At 41.1% G+C, this 12,500-nt stretch overlaps 1 protein-coding gene across 1 annotated transcript in view; it reads right to left on the reverse strand.

Moving 5' to 3' along the window:
- Nucleotides 1-9,655, reverse strand: part of LOC138043904 (dehydrogenase/reductase SDR family member 7-like) — a 10,836-nt gene extending 1,181 nt beyond the window's left edge. Inside the window, exons 1-6 of the mRNA XM_068890418.1 lie at nt 9,257-9,655; nt 7,079-7,203; nt 5,904-6,096; nt 4,824-4,870; nt 2,932-3,051; nt 1,847-2,025 (exon numbers count right to left, since the gene is read on the reverse strand). Of these exons, the coding sequence (XP_068746519.1) occupies nt 1,847-2,025; nt 2,932-3,051; nt 4,824-4,870; nt 5,904-6,096; nt 7,079-7,203; nt 9,257-9,527 (935 nt within the window). The 5' untranslated portion in view covers nt 9,528-9,655. The remainder of the gene's footprint in view (nt 1-1,846; nt 2,026-2,931; nt 3,052-4,823; nt 4,871-5,903; nt 6,097-7,078; nt 7,204-9,256) is intronic.
- Between the last annotated feature and the right edge of the window lie 2,845 nt (nt 9,656-12,500).

Genomic DNA, 12,500 nt, shown 5'->3' on the forward strand with positions numbered 1-12,500 from the left:
CTATCAGTGACAAACAACGGCGGAGACAAAAGAGCGAGAACGAGCCCGAATACCGCGCACCTGTGGCTCAGTTGGTTGAGCATCGGGCTGTCATGCGGGAGGTCGCGGGTTCGAACCCCGGCCGGATCAACACTCAGGATCTTAAAATAACTGAGGAGAAAGTGCTGCCTTTGTAATTTGATCTGCAAATGGTTAGACTTTCAAGTCTCCTCGGATAAGGACTATTAACAATAGGCCCCGTCTCACAAATGTCTTCTATGTTCATAAGTTCCCTGTGGGACGTTAAGTAATGGTCCGGCTAAGAAGCAGGCAGCCCAGCGGCAAAAGTACTTAGAAGCTGCTGCTCCAATCGAGGCATCTGATTGGCTAATATCGGAAAATGTCGAAAAAAGATGAGAAAAAAATGAAAAAAAAGCCTTTTTTGGATTTCTTCTTCCCCATGCCCTTGATCTCTGTCTCTCGGCCAAATTTGGGCATTGTTCTATGCGCCATTCGCCAATCGGCAAATGGCGCATAGAATCTTGACGATATTTACAAACATAGTTTTTGAAGGCATAATGATTTGTTCTACGAAACAGAATCTAATTTTTTAGACGGCAAGTCGATTACATTTTTCATTGAAATTCAAATTTCGCGCTTTTAGCTGCTTACACCAATGGGAACAGCCGAACTTAATTTGATTAAAAATGTTGGCACATTTTAACTAACCGACGCTATTGCCGCGGGCTATTGTTTTTCTGCCTGCTTCTTAGCCGGACCATTACTTAAAGAACCCAAACACTATTCGAGAAGAGTAGGGGATAAAGTCCCCGGTGTTGTGGCTGTCCTGCCCTCCAGCAGAAGTGGCCGGCTTGGCGGTGATGTCTCTAAAAAGGCTTGTGGTGTATGAGGCCACCTAAGCAGAAACAGCCACAAGTCAAAAAGGGACTTTGCCGAGTGCTGGAACATGTAGATGTAGATGTAGATGAATAAAGGGACGACATGATATTGAGTTGCCTTTGCCGCGCACAAATTATGGCAAGCGTGCTTTTTGTTATAGCGGAGCACTGTTATGGAATAGTTTGCCCATCTGCTTGCGAAAATCAGACTCCCTAGAATACTTTAAAAGGGAAATTGACCAACTATATAGTAGGTGCCGGTCGGACTCCCACACGGCAATCTTGTAAAACAGTGTTCATTGTAGTTGTAATGAAACTTTTTATTGTAATATATACTGAAGATCTTACCGTGTATAAATAAATAAAGTAAGTGACGAGCAGCGGAAGAAAGAGAAAGCATGAGCACGAGAAAGCAGGTTGAATAATGGTAAGTAAAAACGGCGAAAAGAGCAAGAAATAGCATGGGAAAATAGACTCTGAGCAGGCCGGACTGGTCCTATGGTACGCAGACATAAGCCCGCTTTACACTTACACAAAACTCTGGCACGGCACGATATCTCGGTACCGTAGCTATAATTTTCGGGCGCGGCACCGCATGGTAAAATTTTCGTGTGAAAACAGAACAATCAAAAGCGATAATAGGCACCTGTGCAAGAAATTATAGGGTATAGAATAGAAGATATCTCTGGAGATGTGCTCGGTACTCCAAATATTGGTACGGTGCAACGATTATGGAGTGCCGCGTGCCAATGTTTGTGTGTAAAAGGGGTTTTAATAAGTAAGAATTATAGAGCTCAGCTTTTGGGCTTGGCCTAAATATATAATGATATTATTTTCACAAAGAAACCCCTGGGCCCAGTGTAGCTCTAATGGGATTTGTTTCTTTTAAGAAGTTTTTTACCAAACAAATATAACCAGTCTAGGTAAATATCTTTTAATTTTAAGGCATTTCACCCTTTAGTACATACCATCTGGTCAGGTTTGGAAGATATTGGTTCATATAGTAAACCAACAGAACTGGGTATTCTGCTATCCACACTTCATCCAAGTTATTTGCCATGCTCACCACCATCAACTTTGCACAGCGCCCAGTGGACATTTTTTTTATTACTTTTGAAACTTTCCAGATTGGCGTGTCTTTTAAGGCCTGAAAGAACAAAAGAATGCAGGACTGGTTGTCAGAATGATGATAATGTTAATATTGAAGAATGTGATAATGCTGCCAGTTGTGTAGCCTGATTCTCAGATGATCCAAGGAGGTCAGTCTTGACACACTCGTGAGACGAGCTACCTGGACCCGGGACCGTCTGAAAATCAGATTGAGCCAAACTCAATCGGTTCCTCATTGGCCCATAGTTTGAAATGAAAAAAAACGCACTTTATTCTATTATTTGACAGTTATTCTAGGAAGGCTAAGTGATTATCGGTGAATATTCACCGATAATCACTTAGCCTTCGGCGAATAATTGTTTTAATATAAATACACAGGTGATTATTTCAAAAAAGAAAAAAAAAAACATTTCAACGCGAAATCATCTTCACTTACAGTGGCAAAACAACTACTGGCAGCCATTTTGTCCGTCGAGGTAATTATCGACTGATAATCCGAGATAGCGAGCCAATGAGAGCGCGCGATTTTGTATAATCACCTGTGTATTTATACTAACAACAGTTAATATTCTGCCAGACATTCGCCATCTTTAATATCTAACCAACAACGACTTGGAAATTTGTCAGTTACTTGGCAATAGATGAAGGAACAACAAAATGGAAGTAAGAGCCCTAGACAGGAATGAAGCGTACCACCTTTAAACTCAGCTCAGATGCTCTGACCATTGAGCTACAAGATCTAGTTATCAGGTAGGACATTTAACCAGGCCTTTGGACTAAGTGTCACAATTTTCTGAGAGCTCCACAAAGTGTCCCGCTGGTGAGCTTCACGATGTTATATGATTCAAAGTTGACGCCGGCAAATTGAAGTAAGTAACTGTAAAATCCTAGAAACCTAAATAACAACCAATTTGAATAAAAAAACACAACCATATTTTCTTACCACATTGATGTCGTTTGTAAAAGAATTATCAAAGATGTTTGATTTGACTGGACCAGGACAGATGATCTGGACACCGATGTTGTACTCTCCCAGTTCCATCCGAGCAGAATCGAAGAAGCCCTAGTGGAATGAATAGCTATTTCAATTTTCTTTGACACACAGTATATACTTATAATCAAATGAAGACAAGAGGCTAAAGGTGGCCTATCCTCTGGCTGCATCTTTAGTTGTTGAGTAGTTGTTGCGTATAGAGCGTTTCCGTGTGACATCACGGCGGCCATGTTGGTGTTCCAAAATAAAGAAATGGCGGCCATGATGGTGTACCAAACTAATCCTCCGGGATTGGAACTCTATTTTTATGCAAATACTTTCTTTTGTTTCAGGGGTCCAATATGGCTGCTCGTCACGTGAGTGAAAACACTCTATTTGTGGATCAAAGGCCAGCAGTAACTGATGTTGTTAAGAAGTCATATGAGCAGCCTGATGTTTTGCATAGAGAAAAACAATAACACTGACCATAGTATAAATTCCTTGACCTTTACATATGCAACTGATTATACAACATGTAAAAGGTCATAATAAAAAGGGCAACTAATGCTTTAACAATTTCAGAGTAACGCTCCATTTTAAACTAAGACCGAAATTCTCTGAGGCTGCCACGCTAGGTCTATGACGTCATTGGCTTAAAAATACACCCGTTTTCGTTTGAAATTCGATTGCGTTCGATTGAACAAAAAGTTCGGTAATCGAACGTTCGATAAGTTCGATTGGCAAATCTTTTGGTGGGTTGGATTATGTTCGATTACCGAACGCAATCAAAATCAGTCGAACGATTGGCGTTCGATTGAGTTCGATTACCGAACGTTCGATTAGTTACGCCGGGTGTAATGAAAAGATCTTCTTGTCCTCCTTTCCTTGGGCTGCACTGGATTTTATAGCTTCTTGTTTTCTCCAACTCAATTTGACCCTCTTTGCACTCTGGCCAGGCAGGTACAAAACACAGGTCATAGGTCTTAGGTCACAAGTCGCAGGTCATTCTTTTAGGCCCCTTTTTTTTTTCGTTAACCGTCGAATGCGTTTCCTCAGTGATATTGGGTCGGTCGGTCGGATTGAAAAAAAAAAACCATAAGCACTCTCCGAATCGGAGGCCTGGTACCCCAGCATCATAGCTGTGGAGGCAGGAAAACAACAAGACGTGAACCCAAAATCAATATGGCGGAAAAGTTGGTGGATGTTGTTGCAAAATTAAGACAACGTAAGAAAAAGGATCAACCACCGAAACTCCTATGCGACATAAAAATGGCTTAAAAACGTCGTTACCTATTTTTTTTTTTTTGGATAATGACAAAAATTTGGGTCGGTCGGACGACGCTAAACGGAGAAAAAAAAGGGGATGGCCTTTACTAATGCTAACATTATAGGCCTAAAAAACTGTTTAGGCCTAATTGGGTTTAAGGTTAGCTTTAATGAATGTTTAGGATTCTTTCTGTGTTGGTAAACCAATGACCTATAACTTGTGACCTGTGACCTGTGTTTGTACATGCCGACCCTGGCCATATGGTATACAAAGCACAATACCTCTCCAGCTACTCATGAAACATACATTGCTGTATTATGATATTCTACTTTTAAAAAACATTTTAAAATATTTTTTAATCGTTTTACCCGCAACGCAATCATGACATTCATTTCCCAGACAATATCATTGCAATAGACCATTTTCGAATTCTCACATCTGGACTGGATCTAGCATAAAAGCGAGGCTAATGCGGGCAAATTAAAAGATTTGCCCGTATTAGCCTCCATTTCATGCTAGATCCAGTCCAGCCGTGAGAATTCGAAAAATGGTCTATTGTGAAAACTATACTTCTCTCTGTAATTCTTCCACTCACATGCAATGCAAATTTGCTGGCTGAGTACATGGCTGTCAAAGGGCCACCTGTAAAAGTAAATTTTAAATATTTGAAAAGTTATTATTTTTTTTCCTTCTATCTATTCAGCTTAACACAGTCAACATTTTCAAAGCATTCAGCGCCAACATGATTTATACGTTTGTGGTTTAAAAAAACGATACTGGCATTGTGGTGTCTTTTTACCGCTTGCTTCTTTGTTTGAGAAAACATCCCAGTGCCATTTGGTTTGTGTCTTTGTCAGATATTAAAATTTACTTTATCCCTCAGATAGTACGCACGCCGTGATTGGCTAAATTAGCGGGCCGTATTCTGCAGTACAGCCCAGCCCTCTGTATGGCCCGCTAAATTTGAAACTTCGATAAAATGTTATCTAGCCAATTTTTCATGTTGTTTCTTGAAACAGATTTCGTTTTTCGGATTTTGACACGGCAATCTTTTTGGGAGTTTATAAAACCTTTAGCTTGACTTCAACTAGTTTCCTTTCCCGCGTGGCTGATTACCACAGAGTTATAATAAACATCTTACTAACCTCGTTTTCTCCATTTTCTCAGTCCGTACTGAAAAATTACGGATCTTAATTTTTCCCGTTGATTTTTTGCCCAAGCGCAAAAAATCAACGGGAAAAAACTCGGTCCGTAATTTTAGAGTACGGACCTACGCAGCCGTTCTTTGTGTGGTCACGCAACGCTCCTCCCCAAACAAGGAGGAGCGTTGCGTGACCACACAAAGAACGGCTGCGTAGGAGACTAACCTCGACTTGGTTAGTAAGAGGTATGCAGTGGTATCAGTTCCTTTTAGCTGACAGCATACTGATAAATGACTGTCCACAAAATAAATAAATAAATAAATAAATAAATAAAATTATTATTTTTCAAGTCATCTTTGTGTGATTTCAAAACTTCAGAACACCTTGGATAGAGGAATAGCACCCTGGTTGAGCATCCTATGTGGAGAGATCTGGCTGTTGACTAACTTCAAAATAGTGAGGTTTAACTCCGGGAAATGGTATGTTTATATATGAGTCCACGTTTACTGACAAGACTCAGTACACTCAATTACCATACTTTCCCGAACCACTGCTCAGAACAACGATGTCTCCTTCCTGTCGCTGTATCATGTGTGGAAGAACTGCCTTTGTCAAAGAGATAGTTCCAATAAGGTTTAGATCCAAGAGAGCTCTGTCTACTTCAAGAGGTGTTTCCTTTATCCAGGAGCCTTGTCCTCGAGCCCCATTATTGACCAAAATATCAACCTACAATGGAAGTAAGGATAAAATCTATGCTAACTTTAGTTGAAAAATTAGTGTTTTATCATGAAATAGTTCATTAAACATACCTTGGATTTAAGAGTAGCATAAGAAAGATACTCGAGACATGAAGATCCTTAGCAGCTCGCACGAGTTCAACTATCACCTGGAATTTCCATTGCTGATGAAGGTCACTTTTTTAAATCAGATATTTAGCATTAAATAGCATAGCTTAAATTAGTGACATGATCAAACTGTTCTGCAATGTAGTAAGCTAATTCAGAGAGTACCCATAGAACTTGCAAACCCTTAATGTAATATGGAAGCTTTACTCAAAGTGCATCCATTTAAAACTACAGACGGGAGTTTGAGCTCCTCCTCACGCCCTATTTTAGGTATTACATTGGGAATAGGTGTCGTAGACTTTCCTGAAAACCATTACCAGGTTTTATTTTCTGTCTTTTTGTTGCTGAAATTCTATTATTTTCTGACAATGCGGTTTATGATATTCTCGTAAGAGGACGGGTCTGGGACCGGGGTAGGCTCGATTTCTGCCGCTCACTCGAGTTCGGGTATCCTCCCCGAGAAGAGACGGCGCCGAGATTTCGGGAGTGAGCGCTGGCTCATTTCCCGAAACAGCGGCTGGTAATCGAGCCTAGGACCGGGGCCCTCTCTTATGGGAACACAAAGAGTGGCATTGTCAACAAATTTGACGAGCTGGTACCAACTAAAATTCAGTCATTCACCATGATAATATTGCGGGAAAAAAGGTCAGACACTCTACCACACATCATATCCCTACAGCTCCCCCTTTCCAATAGCGTGATTGCTCTTCAATCTCCTCAAGGTTCTATAAACGTAGACATGCCATGAAGCAGGACCTAGATTTGAATCGTGGATCATATTCCACGCTTTTTATTTTTTAAAACTTTGCTGGATAATTAAGTACTGTATTACCTTGATAATTGCTTTTGTTCACCCAATTTACCTTTCCAAAATGCCTGATAACATCATTAGTGAGATTTTCATGTGTGTCAAAATGCAACAAGTCCAGAGGAAGGACAAGGATATCTTGATCTTTTTGAAATGATGGATAAAGAGCACTGGAAATAGCTGTAAAAACAATATATAGAAATAATTCTTAAGTGAAACCATTGCTATTATTGCTATTTTTTATTAAATCTAATAAACCTTTGTTAGTCTCAGGGCCATGTAACATCATTTGTATTTATAATTTACATGCGCCCCCTAGATGAGCCATTGGAAGCTCTTGCAAAAGTTGGATAATGTTACGCGCAGTGTGTTATGGGAAGAATACGACCCATAAGACTTTGTAAACTTAGAAAATTTGGCTGCCATCTTGTTTTTTTAACATTTTAATGCCTTGCTATCTCCATGGATACCACATGTAATGCGCGTTTGTGACCCCAACAATAGGGGGCTTTAGCAACTACGACGGGAACGGCAACGAGTACATCATCTCAAAATATAAATTCGCGTTATTGTAATCACTTCGCAACTATTCCAAGCTTTTTAACATGACAATGCTGTGGCAGTCCCTCAAGAATGAAACCGATATGCTTCACACTTAATTTAGGGGAGAAAATGACGCAATGAATCTGGAATGAGCACTAGAACGACGCAACAAATTTCCTTGTGCTTATGCTGCGTTTCGTTTTCACACGACGCCAGCGAACTCAAGCGAACAAAATTGATCGTTGTGCTTATGCTTGCGTCAACCCCGTTTTCACGGTGAAATAAGCGGGTCGTATGCTTTCGTTTGTGCTTGCGTCGCTAGTGAAAACCAGGCTTAAAGCTCCCGAATGCCAAAAGAGTCGTGCGAACTTATTCAACAACGTCAACTGATTTGTCAACAACGCTGTTCATCACTGAGGGAAGCAGCATTTTCCTTTCACGAGCGATTTGGTCTTGGTTTTACTCAATTATCCGATGCAATGTCCTAGCCTTACTACTTTCTTCTGAAGCACTATGCGTTTTTCTCGGAAGTTTAGTCCCTCTGGAACAGACAATTCGTGGTTTTCCTGAATGGATCGCTCCACATCTTTATTACGCTTGTATTTCTGTGGGTCTCCCTTTGTGATTCTGCTCGCTAATGTCTGCATCTTTTCGTCCGTAAGGGTTTCTTCCCTGATTTTGCAACTACGGCAGGTTCCGGGTTGACTGTCCGTCTAACTGTCTTTCTAGAGTTTTCAATTCTTGTTCCAGGTATTGGGTGTCTAGAGAGGTAGTCTAGAGGTTCTTCATCACCCTTTACTGGTTCTCACAGCAGCTCATAGTCAACGTGGCCTACATCTCCATAACCCACTATTCGATTCTGGGTGGAACGTTGGCTTTCGCTTTGTTGAACAAAGGTAAAAGTCACCCGATTTACAGAATGCTGAGAGACAGAAAGAGCACGTGCCCAGTGTCAGCAAACTAAATGAGCCCGTTGTCATAATGCCAGCAAAAATACGCGGATGGTTGGGCTTCTCTAACTCATTACCGTTCAACTCAAACTTCAACTTCAAGGTAAGCCTCATTTACTTTTCGTTTTCAACCTCGTTACGGCGCTGAGAGATCCGATTAGATTTCGAAGCCAACACGGACATGAAGAAAAGTTTTAAAAGAGATCAGTGCAATATCAATGGAGTTCAAAATGCTAGTAATAATTCTAGTTCACAGAGAACACAGAGTTTGCATTCTCAAAGGTCGGAATCATAGGCTTTTTTGATTGCTTGAACGTGTGGATTTCGCTATTTCTTTTTTAGCATTTCATCACAGTCCAGGGTGCTAAAGGAATTTTTTCGCTATTTTGGCTACCTAGCACAGTATTCCGCTTTCAAATCGTATTCTCTGGCACCAAGAGTGGCAGAGAATGAGTCTCTGACGAAACTTAGGGTGCGTTCGATTGACCCTATTCCGGAATAAGAATACGCGGAGTGATGATTTAAAACGGCGTTTTGAAGCAACAAAGATAATAGATATATGTTTAAAATATCATTTTAGCAGGTGTTTGACAATTGTAATGTGAATCTCCGTAAAAGCGAAGGATTTCTAACTTCTATTTCAAGTATTCCTATTCCTGAATACGGTCAATCGATCGCACCCTTAAGCTAATGCAAGTTTATACACGTGATATCCATGTCCGTGATTCAAAGATTCTTACCGACGCATTTTTGCTTAACTCTCTCCAATTCTTCTTTCCTCCTTGCTGAAAGAACCAACTTACTGCCACATTTCGCGAGTTCGTAAGCCAAATATTCTCCGATTCCGCTTGAAGCACCAGTTATCCAAACCACTTTCCCTTGCAATGCAACAGTGGCATTTTTGCCAAACATTTCGTAAAACATCAGCAGAAAATCGGCATCCTGGTAAATTGCAAGGAAGAAACACAATAAAGGCAGTACTACTGCTAGAATTAATAGCGTGCGACCCATTGCTAAAAAGAATTCAAAAATCCAATCATTTAAGTTGGATTGAGAGAGTGTTTCAGAGATACACGTGGGTCGTTTCTGAATATGTGACAAAGAAACGGCTGACACTTTCGACCACACTCGAAAATAACAAACAAGGACACGGGAGAGCAAATTGTTTTTCCATTTCTGCGTCGCTAGGAAAAAGGGATTTTAAATGCATTGAAGATGGAAAACTATAGGCCTGTCTAAACGATGATTGCTTTGTGGTGACCAGCCCACATTGAGCGTCACTTCGGTCGCCAGAAAAGAGATTCCTCGGCCTAGAGAAATTCTTCAGGAAATTTTCGAATTTCACCATCATCCGTTCGTTATCTTCGTCATTAGGGACCTTAAGATCTACGACGATGATGTCCACGACAACGCCATAAACCAATGATATTATTGGTTAAAACAGCATAAATAATCGTGCTGCACGTGCGGCACGGATTTTAGCTCATATTTTTGCGGTACTCTTCAAACGACGACGTAAAATCATCAAATTTTAGGTTTTGACGACAACGACAACGTGAGCATTTTTCAGTCCGAAACTGCTCGTACCGATTTATTTTAAGGATACTTCACGCACATTGTACGACGCGAATGAGATGAAATAATCGCGAAAAGACAATTATTTATACCATAGTAAAGTTATATTTTGAGGCGATGCTTTCGTCTACGTCGCCGTCGTAGATCTGAAGGTCCCTATTAGTAAATCTTGCAGGCGGCCGAATCTCAATACCTGAATGAGTAAAATCAATAAAATCAGTAAAGTCAAGTAGAAAGCCGAAGTCTATGAGGTTCTCATGTAAAGAATTCCATTCCTTAATTAACTGCACCCCAATACAGACTTGTTTGGCATATGCCGGCACATTCTACAATGGAAAGTTAAACAAGTAAAAATTTGAGTGTCTCAGGAGAAAACACTTTCGAATGGACGAAACTCTTAAGCCCTGGCCAAACTATCGAACGAGGTTGGATCCCACATGCAACATTGTTGGACGTAAATGTTGAGGTTAATAGCAAAACACTATCCAACATTGCTTGACGAAACTGATTCAAGTTCAAGTTGGCGCTGAATTTGAGAAACGAAATCCGCTCATAGCGTTTATGCTACTGGAGGTGTTTGAGGACAGAAATGACGGATATGATTCAAGAGAGGAAAAACCAAAGAATCTTTAAGAGAACGTCTATGTTCACTTCAAGATACTTCTGCGTTTAGGAGATGATGAGAATGAGCACAGATCAGAAAATTTAAACGCTTTTGAACCAGACATCTCCAAACAGAGCGATCATGATTAAGGGGGCTGAAAGTGTCCCACAGGCAAAGCCTTGCTTCATACTCGCTGATCAAGCCCAGGTGATCTGGTGACGTAATTTGGAGGACTGGGAAGAAAAATGTTAACGCCGTATCCCACAACCGCGCGCGGCCTTAGGTTTTGTTTCACCTCTGCCATGTTGAATTTGGAAATAACATTCAAGGCCGCGCGCGGTTGTGGGATACAGCGTTAAAATTTTTCTCCCCAGTCCTCCGAATTACGTCACCAGATCACCTGGAGGTTTCTCAATTCTGGCTGTTCATCAACAACGGCGGCGTCCCCTTGGTCCCAGTCCACCATCTTTGTTGCAAATGATGCTAGAAGCCTAGGCTTGAAATTAACATAGCGATTCGTGATTGGCTAGCAGCGCGAACGTGACTCGATTCAGGACAAAACATTTCAACATTGTTGCGTCGAGCAGAATCGTTGGGCGTGATGTTTGATCAAAGGCAAACTCCATCCAACACTTGATCGAACAAAAATGTCGGATGAACATCTTCTAACATGAGTGGCCAAACGGTCCAACAATGTGGGATCGAGCAAAGTTGGAGCGTTGAATCCAACTTTGTTCGATAGGGCTTTATTCTGGTGGTTATGAAGATGGCGTACAGCTGAGCGGCACTCCTAGCCGTTGTTCTTGAGATATCAGAACATTGTCGTCCCAGATGTTATAAACGGAAACCGGAAGTTGGATGCTTCGCTTGAAAGAACGTATGTCCAAGACAACGAAACTTCCGTTGTATGGTGGTACTGAGATAAATTATCGCCGAAAAGGGAAAAAATACCAACGTAACATTAATTAGGGACCTTCGGATCGCAGGACGAGGACAACTACGAGTACGAGTTTACCGTTCTGAGCATGCGCACTTCAAAAATAGCCTGCGAATACAGCCGCCTCTCATCGCTAACCGCCTCTTGTTTCGTTCATTGTGTTTTATTGGCCCTGAAAAGCCCCCATGGGGAGCGGTCAATTAAGTATGTATTGTATTGTAGTGGGCTGATGAGCGAGAGGGGCGTCTGCGATTCGGAGCCAAAAATTCCATATTGATGACGTAGATTTGTCCGGATTCTGGTCAACGAATTCTGATTGGGGAGTTGGGATCTTTAGCATAATTAAGACCTCTGATATTTAATTTTACGCTCGAACATGTAAACATGTCGGCGAACGCAACAGATTCTCGTCCTCGTATTCTTGTCAAGCGCTGTATTGTTTCGTTAGCGGTGACGATGTCTTTGTGAACCTTCCAAAGGGATATGGAAAGTCTTTGACTGTTGTTGCTGGAAAGAGGAAATCTCATTGAAAGAAAATCTTCCCGATGCACTACCGCCAGTTCTGCGGATTTCATTTTCCAGGTTATCCGCTATCCTCTGTCGCTCCTCAAGGAGCTTTTTACAGGAGGGACAACAAAACGGCTTCTTCAGAGAATAAGAACTCGACTTCGATGGTAGGAAGTCGAACAAATATATGCTGATGTCCGATCTCACCAATAGATCCCTTGCTTGTAAAGCGCATTTGAATATGATAATAAAAAATGCGCTATGCGCTATATAAATTCATTACCATTACCGTTACAAATGTTGAAGATGTGTCGGATTTTTTTGATGATCGGTGACAACTGATTTTACATCTGTTACATCT

Source organism: Montipora capricornis, chromosome 3, assembly GCF_036669925.1.
Source record: "Montipora capricornis isolate CH-2021 chromosome 3, ASM3666992v2, whole genome shotgun sequence".
Taxonomy (NCBI): domain Eukaryota; kingdom Metazoa; phylum Cnidaria; class Anthozoa; order Scleractinia; family Acroporidae; genus Montipora; species Montipora capricornis.